Genomic DNA, 11,098 nt, shown 5'->3' with positions numbered 1-11,098 from the left:
TCTGACGTAATGGTCCAGGGGTCGATTTTCAGGAACTGACGACCTAGGGTTTACCCCACCATGCACCTGACGTCTGTATACCTGCATGTACCTCCCTCCATATCCGTGGGATCAATACTAGAGGACCGTTAATGTAACGGATCTATATTCTTTTTAGAGAACCCAACTCATTTAACCGTAGCCATTCAACGTTATCTTCTCATTCAAGTTTGGAAGGGCTCTCTCTGTAGTTCATCCTAGGACACTCATCCCGTATTATCACCACTCATGTCCATATTCATCCAGATAACCTTTTAAGAGAGAACACGCCCCAAACATTTCATGTCACACTAGGAAAACACACATACATAGTTCTTGTACGAACATTCATGGGAGGTCTGGTTGGAGTTTCATGCAAAACATATATGATCTAGATTTCTTAAGTGTTGAAGGAGCAACTACTTTAACAACAGAAATTCCTAATCTTTCAATTATGTCCCAGTTTGAATCTAATAGGAAGAATCAGCCCAAAATCCCAAACCATCACCTAGAGCAAGAAAATCAACACGACCCATACACTTCCATCTGTTTTGAATCAAAACAAACCAAAATCCCACAAGGCATAAAACACAAAATGAAACCAACTCAATCTTTCCCAATTCCCATCCAAATCTATCTCCAGCGAAACCAGAATCAACACCAAGCATGGACATAACACCAAATTCTGAGTATGTTAAATAAAAATCTGTCTCAAGAAAGTCAAAACCATCACAAGACTTAACCTCACTAAAAATAGACAATAAACTTCGAATATTATCCGAAATAATAAACAGATAATTATCAAAATAGACACATGTGAAGTAAAAAAATCAGTTTATTACTTCAACACAAAAGTACTGAAGTCTTTCACTGGTTTAAAACCAATTTAAAATTAGATCATTTTCTATAAAAGTACTGAAGTAATTAATCATCTATGACTTCACTGATTATATTGATTGACAAAATAAATTATTTATACTTCACAGTTTTTTATTGTGATGCAGGAAATATTTGTTTTTTATTTCTATATAATTTATATTATAGACATAGAACATATTTTACTGTAATAAAAATTTTAATTTAATGAAATAATTTATACAAATGACTTCTCAATTTTAAACTGTGACAAAGTAATATCAACATCTCACATTAATCATGACTTTTTCTTTAAATAAGATAAGCATCTCATACAAATATCACCCATCTCTAATATACACAACCACAAATTCTGTACATGTACATTTGAAAGAAATATTTCTGATCAAACATGGCATACCCAATCAGTAGCATCTACTGAATTTCCATTCAGTAACTTACTATCTTCTCTAACTTCTCTAAGCTTTCCATCTTTTTTTCTTGTCGCTCATTGACAACAATGGCTGGGAGCCACTAGAACGGTCAAGTATTTCTACACAAGAATATGAAATATATATATATATATGAATTGGTAATATAAGAAAATATAGATATGATAGTCAAAGTAGAGGACAAATATGCACTTGATAGTTTCTTGTCGATGAAGAATACCACTAAATTTACTATATACCTACAAGAATGTGGAGTGCTAATTAATTCACTTGCTAACATGAAACCTTGAAAGATACAAAAGAAATTAGTAAGATCTCATTCAACCTACCATGCGACAAATTAATTGCTTATGGAATGCAATTATAAGCAAACTCTGAATAAGGGCAATGACCCCAGCAAAAAACTTAATATAGTTGTAGTTATGCAAATCAAGGCCCTGTTGCTTGAGTAATGATACTTATTTCTTATGTACAACATTCCACAATAACTATTTTGAAAAAAAAAAAAAAAACTGCTGAGCATTATGATGATGGAGACAACAACAACAAAAAGGGATAGAAAGAAAGGAAATATAAAATGTTAGATTTAAATTGAATGCATACGTATTTTTGTATCAAAGAACAAATAAACGTGCATGCTTCACTCTATTATATATCAATCATGAATTAATATTAAACTAGGGTCTTTATTAGTCAACATTGCCTAAGGTCAATATATCTATATCTTCAAATGTACCAAAAGTATATTTACAATGTCGAATAATGCGTTATCACCAAAATATCAAACCTATATTAAAAATAAGGCGCATGAAGCATATATCCTTTTGAATATGTTAATAACTAGAGAAATCAAGTAGGAAAAAAGAGAAAGGATCCAATCAAAATAGTAAGATATATGTTTTAGTGAGCAACAAATGATGAAAACATAATCCCTTATCAGATATTTTGCAAATTATTAATGAAATTCCAAGCATATCCGCAATATTATATCTAAGGAACTTGCTTTGACAACAATACAAAATCAAACTCATTGATAGAAAATACTACATTTATCTTCAAAAACAATTACTTCATGCTCTTATGAATTTAAGCATAACAAATATTGGATTTGAATAAGCATAATAAATGTACTAAAACATACCTTCTACCTAGCTTTGACCTTAGTGACATCAGAACCAACCGATAGTATCTATTAAGAGCATTGCATCTTAGAGTATAGTCATTTGTTTACCTCGCCCATTATATAATGTCCAAATTTAACAACTGACTTTGGAAGTAATTGCGAACTTAGCATGAAGAACTTTACCAATTAGCATGAAGAACAAAATAATTGCATTGAGTATCAAACTTAGCATCTTGTTGACCGAAGAAATTTTATGGCGGTTTCTCTTTCTACTAAATTCTACATACCTATGGCACAACCTAACAACTATACCCTAGACATAAAAAAGAGACAATTAAGACAATTATATGCGTCAACATAATAATCAGGAAGTTTGTAGAAATATTCTGAAAGAAGACACAATTTTTAAATTCAAACCGAGGGTTTACAGATTAAATTTCAATTCTTGTTAGAACACAAATTATCATCATAGAGAACGAATAACACCAGAGCTTGTAGTAGCTTAAACAATAGAAACAGAAATAAAAACCATATAAACGAAGAGAAAAAACCTCAAGAAGCTGCTCGAGACAAATGAGGACCCGATCATCTTGCAATGCTACTTGAAATTGAGGGAAAAATCATAAAGGAAGTGAGTTTCCGATGGGGAGAATTGATTAAAGAGGGAGAGACCTTCGAGGGTTCCCATTTGACGAGGCGGATTCCAAGTGCCGCACCACTCCTCTAGTGGAGGGAAGAGCCACATACGCGAAGAGATGGAGGCGAAGTGCGAGAGTAAGAGGGGTGAAAGAAAGACTTGGTGGCGGCGAGAGGAGAGGACGACGCCATAGACCATGGACCATGGTTGAAAGTTGAAAAGCTCAAATCTAGAGACGATAAGATGGAATGAGATCACCATATTATTTGGAGATGAATGCAACCTAGTGGCGCCACTGCAGAGAGGAAAGGAAAAGAAGCGAAGAGAAAAAAAACATGCAGGTGAGTTCAGATTTTAACAAAAACAAGTGGGAAAATTATAAATCAGTTCAATTTATTATTGAAGGAGAAAAATATTTTTACTAATTTAAACTTATTAATTCAGTGCATAGGTATATTAATTTTAATTACTACATTAAATAAATATTGTGAAGTAAAATATCAAAAAATTTATAAGTAAGACTTGTATTTTTTAACTTATAAAGTTTAAAATGGCATTTACTATATCAAATTTAATACCGAAGTTAATTATCATATATTACTTTATAATTATTAATTATTTAAGTAAAATGTGGTGAAGTGTATTCACAAAATTCACTTAGTGCTTATAACAAAATTTCATTATAACCTCTCCAAATTAGACCACCATATCATCACCAACAGATGAAAATAGTTTCAAATTCTGAATCTACCCTCCCGTAATCGATCGGCATTTGGAAATCCACCGTAAGGTAAAAATCCAACGGAACAAGACATCTGCTAATCTACTCCCTAGTTCATTTAATGAAAACAAAACTAAAACAAAGAAATACGAAGATTATTGAAAAACCAAAACATCTCACAGAAATCTGGAGTATAAATCACACAAGAACTTTAGCAACGAAGAAAGGACATTATTCGAAAGTTTCCACCCGTCTATCTAGAGGAAACCCACATCCATATCTAAAGGGAGAAATACTTGTCTTTCCCTTATTGTCGGAACTCCCTCTCCCCTAGAGCGATGATCACCGTCACCTCTCACTCTGTGCATATCACCCCCATCCCGATTGCTCCTCCTCTTTTCCCTATTTTACTTTTCTAAACCTTAAACTCTTCTCCTTATTGTGGGCCCCCAATGTCCTAACAAGTCCATCCCATCTACCCTGTTAACTTAAATTAGATGTTGTTAGTAATCAACCTTCAAAGAACTAAATTCCCAATTTATACATTGAAATCAACCTTCAAAGTACTAAATTTCCCATTTATACATACAAAGCAAGTGGAACCTTACATTAGAAGTGAAAACAATATTATAAATTTTGATATATCATATATAACATATCGATATATTCAGTTCATAATGAAAACTTCAGTATATCGAAATTTTTAATATCGATATGAAATGTATAATGTTTTGGTATTTTGATATACTAAAATATAGGAAAAAAAAAGATTGAAAAAACACATGTTCGGTGCAATTTAGATTATCGGCATGAGATCTATTTTTTTAATATTTTATTATTTTCGGTATACTGAAATTTAGGGACGAAATTTCAAATTCGTCCCTAATGGTTTTTTTTAAAGTTAGACTTTAAAAATTGGAAGATGACCCTAGAGAGCTTGGAATGACACGAAACAAGTTCCTATGGGCTCGTATCGATCTCTTGATCTTATTAGTAGGGTCAAACATATTTTTATATAAATACACTGACATTTATAAATTTTTTACCCCGAACGAGTAATAAATATTTAATTCTTGTTCCAAAAATTTATAAACATCATTGTATTTGTATAAAATTATGTTTGACCCTTCTAACAAGACCAGGAGATCGATACGAGCTCATAGAAACTTGTTTCGTGTCATTCCGAGTTCTCTAGGGTCATCTTCCAATTTTTAAAATTCTAATCTTAAAAAAAACAATTAGGGACGAATTTGAAATTTCGTCCCTAAATTTTGCGACGAACTTCAGAGTTCGTCCCAGATTAGGGACGAATTTCTAAGTTCGTTGCAAAATTTAATTTTTTTCCAAAAATCAAAATAAATGCGTATAAATTACGGAAGGTGGACCTACAGAGCTCGGAATCGCACGAAACAAGTTCCTATGGATTCGTATCGATCTCCTGATCACAATGATGGCCTCAAATATTTTATAAAAAATTTTAATCGTAATAATAATTGGACGGAGTCTATAAGCCTTAAGACTTGACTTAAAAAGAGTTAGAGTTTGAAAATGGTTAGGTGATTTCGATATCCAAAAATCACTCATCTAAATATATTGTGTAAAAAAAATGTTTGAGGCTGTTATTGTGATCGGGAGATCGATACGAACCCATAGGAACTTGTTTCGTGCGATTTCGAGTTCTCTAGGTCCACATTCCGTATTTTATACGCATTTATTTTGATTTTTGAAAAATTAAATTTTGCAACGAACTTAGAAATTCGTCCCTAATCTGGGACGAACTCTGAAGTTCGTCGCAAACTTTAGGGACGAAATTTCAAATTCGTCCCTAATTGTTTTTTTTTAAGATTAGAATTTTAAAAATTGGAAGATGACCCTAGAGAACTCGGAATGACACGAAACAAATTTCTATGGACTCGTATCGATCTCATGATCTTATTAGTAGGTTCAAACATATTTTTATATCAATATACTAACGTTTATAAATCTTTTACCCTGAAGGAGTAATAAATATTTAATTCTTGTTCCAAAAATTTATAAGCGTCAGTGTATTTATATAAAAATATGTTTGACCCTACTAAAAGGACCAGGAGATCGATACGAGCCCATAGAAACTTATTTTGTGTAATTCCGAGCTCTCTAGGGTCATCTTCCAATTTTTAAAAGTCTAACCTTAAAAAAAATAATTAGGGACGAATTTAAAATTTCGTCCCTAATTTTTGCGACGAACTTCAGAGTTCGTCCCAGATTAGGGACGAATTTCTAAGTTCGTTGCAAAATTTAATTTCTTCAAAAATCAAAATAAATGCGTATAAAATGCAGAAGGTGGACTTACAGAGCTCGGAATCGCACGAAACAAGTTCATATGGATTCATATCGATCTCCCGATCACAATGATGGCCTCATACATTTTATAAAAAAAATTTATCATAATAATAATTGGACGGAGTCTATAAGCCTTAAGACTTGGCTTAAAAAGAGTTAGAGTTTGAAAATTGTTAGGTGATTTTGATATCCAAAAATCGCTCATCTAAATATATTGTGTGAAAAAAATGTTTGAGGTCATCATTGTGATCGGGAGATCGATACGAACTCATAGGAACTTGTTTCGTGCGATTTCGAGTTCTCTAGGTCCACCTTCCGTATTTTATACGTATTTATTTTGAATTTTGAAAAAATTAAATTTTGCAACGAACTTAGAAATTCGTCCCTAATCTGAGACGAACTCTGAAGTTCGTCGCAAAATTTAGGGACGAAATTTTAAATTCGTCCCTAATTGATTTTTTAAGGTTAGACTTTTAAAAATTGGAAGATGACCTTAGAGAGCTCGGAATGACACAAAACAAGTTTCTATGGGCTCGTATCGATCTCCTGGTCCTTTTAGTAGGGTCAAACATATTTTTATACAAAGACACTGACGTTTATAAATTTTTGGAACAAGAATTAAATATTTATTACTCGTTCAGGGTAAAAAATTTATACATGTTAGTATATTGATATAAAAATATGTTTGACCCTACTAATATGACCAGGAGATCGATACGAGCTCATAGAAACTTGTTTCGTATCATTCCGAGTTATCTAGGGTCATCTTCCAATTTTTAAAATTTTAACCTTAAAAAAAACAATTAGGGACGAATTTGAAATTTCGTCCCTAAATTTTGCGACGAACTTCAGAGTTCGTACCAGATTAGGGACGAATTTCTAAGTTCGTTGCAAAATTTAATTTTTTTCAAAAATCAAAATAAATGCGTATAAAATACGGAATGTGGACCTAGAGAACTCGAAATCGCACGAAACAAGTTTCTATGGGTTCGTATCGATCTCCCGATCACAATGATGACCTCAAACATTTTATAAAAATCTTTAATCATAATAATAATTGGACGGAGTCTATAAGCCTTAAGACTTGGCTTAAAAAGAGTTAGAGTTTGAAAATGGTTAGGTAGTTTTGATATCCAAAAATTACTCACCTAAATATATTGTGTGAAATAAATATTTGAGGCCGTTATTATGATTGGGAGATCGATACGAACCCATAGGAATTTGTTTCGTACGATTCCGAGCTTTGTAGGCCCACCTTCCACATTTTATACACATTTATTTTGATTTTTGAAAACATTAAATTTTGCAACGAACTTAGATATTCGTCCCTAATCTGGGACGAATTCTGATGTTCGTCGCAAAATTTAGGGACGAATTTAAAATTCGTCCCTAATTGTTTTTTTTTAAAGTTAGATTTTAAAAATTAGAAAATGACCCTAGAGAGCTCATAATGACACGAAACAAGTTTCTATGGGCTTGTATCGATCTCTTGATCTTATTAGTAGGGTCAAACATATTTTTATACAAATACATTGACATTTATAAATTTTTTACCCCGAACGAGTAATAAATATTTAATTCTTGTTCCAAAAATTTATAAACATCATTGTATTTGTATAAAATTATGTTTGACCCTACTAACAAGACCAGGAGATTGATATGAGCTCATAGAAACTTGTTTCGTGTCATTCCGAGCTCTCTAGGGTCATCTTCCAATTTTTAAAAGTCTAACCTTAAAAAAAACAATTAGGGACGAATTTGAAATTTCGTCCCTAAATTTTGCGACGAACTTCATAGTTCGTTCCAGATTAGGGACGAATTTCTAAGTTCGTTGTAAAATTTAATTTCTTCAAAAATCAAAATAAATACGTATAAAATACGGAAGGTGGATCTAGAGAACTCGGAATCGCACGAAACAAGTTTCTATGGGTTCGTATCGATCTCATGATCACATTGATGGCCTCAAACAATTTTTTCACCAAATATATTGAGGTTAATGAATTTTTTAAAATGAAATATCTAATCCTTGTCCAAAAAATCTATAAATGTTAGTATATTGGGTGAAAATTATGTTTGAGGCCATTTTTGAGATCAGAAGAACGATATAAACTTATAAAAACTTGTTTCATATGATTCCAAGCTCTATAAGGTATCTTTCAATTTTATGAAATATTATTTGAAATATATATTAATATATATTTTGGGACGAATTTAGAAATTCGTCCCTAATTTGGGACGAACGATTTCGTCCCAAATTTGCCCTAATATTCCCGATCCATGCCAAAATTCTCTATCTCCTCTTCTCTTCTCAACTCGGTGACGGCAGCAGCGCGCAATCCCTCTTCTTCGTCGATGTCTCCGGCAGGTAAGTTTCATTATTCTCCCCTCACCTCTCCGGCATTTTCGGCGCACTGCGGCCAGCCGTGCCTGGTCGGCGCGGCTGGCCTTGCACGGCAACTGCGGGGCGCCGGATCTGGCCTTGGCTGGCCCGCTGGCGACCAGGGTCGGCCGCTGGCGGCCCCCTGTCGGCCGCTGGTGGCCCAGGCGGCTGCTGGTTGGCCAGGAGGGCCGCTGGCGGCCGATCGCCGCCCCCTGGGCCGCTGTGGCCCCCTGGCCGCTGCCAGGCCGGGGTGGCCGCTGCCGGCCCCTAGGTGCACCGAATGCATACTGCCTTCAGGGACTATGAGAGGAGTTACGACGCCCACATCGCAGGGTCACTTCACTATGCCAGTGACACTTTCTCAGAGAGGATGTCGGACCTCGTCCACGCTGTCAAGGGCAAGGACACCCTAGTCTTTCATTCCGCCCTCAGCCAGGTCGCCCCTTTTCTTCTCTTGTCAATTGTTGTGGCTGGCGCATTGGTGGTCAACTCCACTGCTGTGCGTGGTGGTTTTTGATGCGTTTACGCACCGGGATTCACTGGAGATGGTTTTGTGGGGGCACTGGATGTCTTAAATGTGAGATTGCTGGACTCGAGTCATTATTTATATTCACTGCCTTACATTCCAATACAACAAACAAACAAACAAAAAGAAAGATAGCATTTTGATTTGTTGCTTTTCTTTCCCGTTTTTGTATATAGCTTGTTTTCTCTCAATAGGTTTCATTACGATGGTTTACTTGTTCGAATCTTTTGCTAACTAAGCATTCTATTACTATGTTTTTTTTCTATTACTAAGATTTTTGTAAACAAAATTTAATTTCATTTAAAGCTTGTAGCAATGATCCTCAAGATGAGAATGACGTAGGGTGCTATAAGGGGAGGTTTTGCAGAAAAAGAATGGTTATTCTTGTTGGTACGTGCCCATTATCTATCTTGTTTCAATTGTATATTTTTACATCTCCGGATCTTGCTGGCACCTCAGAATGAATATTGCTTCTGAAATTGCAAGTGCCCTTGCATACCTGTAATACGAAATATCAATATCAAATTATATTGAAGATCTCAAGACCAGTGACATACTTATAGACACTTACTATTCTGCCAAAGTTACTGGTTTCAAGTTCCTCAAATCTGGACTTGTCGATGGATCCTACTCATTCGTGGTCTCTCATGATACTTATGCCATCTACAGCCTTAGTCTTATATTACTTGAACTAATCATGGGCTCCAAACCTGGAAATCTTTCAGATACAATCTTGCCTAAGATTGAAAGTAACAAGTTTCCTGAGATTGCGGATCCAACATGTGCAGACAACATGTGCAGCAATAGCAGAATAGAGCCTAAACTAGAGGTGACATTTTCAAACTCTAGCCTTTTACAGATGGTATTGATGTCTCCTGATAACATGCATGCTTCCTTTGTCCAGAATACAAACTAGAACATATCAGAGATGACCATTCATCGGAAATGTGTATTCCTTTTGAGGTATTGTATGCATGTATGGATGAACATGACCCCCCTCTAATGTGTATTAATTTTCTACTGCCATTGTTATTTAGATCCTAAACCTTTTCTAAGTTCTTATGGTTGAGTTCGACGTTATAGGAAACTTTCTACATGCTTGTATACTTTTCGTACTCTGACATTGTTGATATATTGTAACTTCTATGAATAATGAATGTGTGTTTCCATACAGGAAAGAAGTTTGAAGGTGATTGTGTTGAAGGCAACCGGACAAGCAATCAAAAAAGTTGTAGCTGCTATTGGAATTATCAAGGTGGAAGTTTTACTTGTTTGTTTGTATATTTTTTACTCTACTAATCCATGTAAATTTAGCTATAGATGTTTTGATACTTTTATTATGTCATGGAACATTTGATACCTGTATTTTTTATTTCATGACCTACACATTTTTTTTAACGCTTAGTTATAAGTTTCATTTCATTTATGTATATGTTTCATACAAATAAGGATGAATAATATTTTTTACCATTAAGCCTTGGATATATTATGATAATGATTTAAGTTTTGTTTAATTTGTTCTAAATGTTAGATGTAGATATCATTGATATGTTAGATACATTTTTTTTTTGTTATAAATGTTACTTATTATTTATTTGTAATTTGATGCAGGAAAAGAAGAAAGGAAAAGAAGGCAAATGAAGCTCGGGATGATGATTTGTATTGTCTTTTTTTTTTTTTTTGCTTTGGATGTCTTGTTAGATTTGTTGTTTGGATTATGACTTGTTGACCTTTGTATTTTGCATATTATATGACTTGTTGTTTGGATATTGTTTATTTGTGTATGAATATGATGTGTTTAATTTTGAATGACTTCTTGGAATGTTGATATGGATGTTTTGAATATGTTTAATTGAATGTGTCGATGTATTTGATATGTAAATATGTAAACAGGATAAAAGGAAAAAGAGGGGAGACATTGGAATTTTTTCTTGTTTTGGGACAAAATTTGTGATGAAATCTTTTCGTTGCAAAATTATCATAAATTTGGGATGAATTTTGAGACGAATTTTGGGATAAATTTTGGGATGAATCTAAATTCGTCCCAAATTTTGTCACAGATTT

The 11,098-nt window shown here is 33.9% G+C and overlaps 1 protein-coding gene across 5 annotated transcripts; it reads left to right on the top strand.

Moving 5' to 3' along the window:
• The first annotated feature begins 8,355 nt into the window (after nucleotides 1-8,355).
• LOC122024953 lies at nucleotides 8,356-10,839 on the top strand. Of its 5 annotated transcripts, XM_042583696.1 has the most exons (6): nucleotides 8,356-8,493; nucleotides 8,841-9,085; nucleotides 9,341-9,424; nucleotides 9,760-9,863; nucleotides 10,209-10,289; nucleotides 10,646-10,839. In XM_042583696.1, exons 2-6 carry the CDS (start codon nucleotides 9,025-9,027, stop codon nucleotides 10,673-10,675), a joined length of 360 nt encoding a protein of 119 aa, XP_042439630.1. In that variant the 5' UTR covers nucleotides 8,356-8,493; nucleotides 8,841-9,024; the 3' UTR covers nucleotides 10,676-10,839. The 5 variants fall into 5 exon arrangements, 2 of the variants coding, with proteins under 2 accessions (XP_042439630.1, XP_042439629.1); XM_042583695.1 differs by lacking the exon at nucleotides 8,841-9,085 and having other exon boundaries at nucleotides 8,366-8,493; XR_006123547.1 differs by adding an exon at nucleotides 9,939-10,010 and having other exon boundaries at nucleotides 8,374-9,424.
• The last annotated feature ends 259 nt before the right edge of the window (nucleotides 10,840-11,098 follow it).

This window comes from Zingiber officinale, chromosome 9B, assembly GCF_018446385.1.
Source record: "Zingiber officinale cultivar Zhangliang chromosome 9B, Zo_v1.1, whole genome shotgun sequence".
In the NCBI taxonomy this organism is placed as follows: domain Eukaryota; kingdom Viridiplantae; phylum Streptophyta; class Magnoliopsida; order Zingiberales; family Zingiberaceae; genus Zingiber; species Zingiber officinale.
The sequence above is the reverse complement of the archived record's forward strand: the minus strand, read 5'-3'. Positions and strand labels throughout refer to the sequence as shown.

Coding starts and splice junctions, on each gene's coding strand:
- LOC122024953 (XM_042583695.1), top strand. CDS start 8,406: ATGCCAAAATTCTCTATCTCCTCTTCTCTTCTCAACTCGGTGACGGCA. Junction 8,494..9,340: donor TTCGTCGATGTCTCCGGCAG/GTAAGTTTCATT, acceptor TTTCATTTAAAG/CTTGTAGCAATGATCCTCAA. Junction 9,864..10,208: donor GAATAGAGCCTAAACTAGAG/GTGACATTTTCA, acceptor GTTTCCATACAG/GAAAGAAGTTTGAAGGTGAT.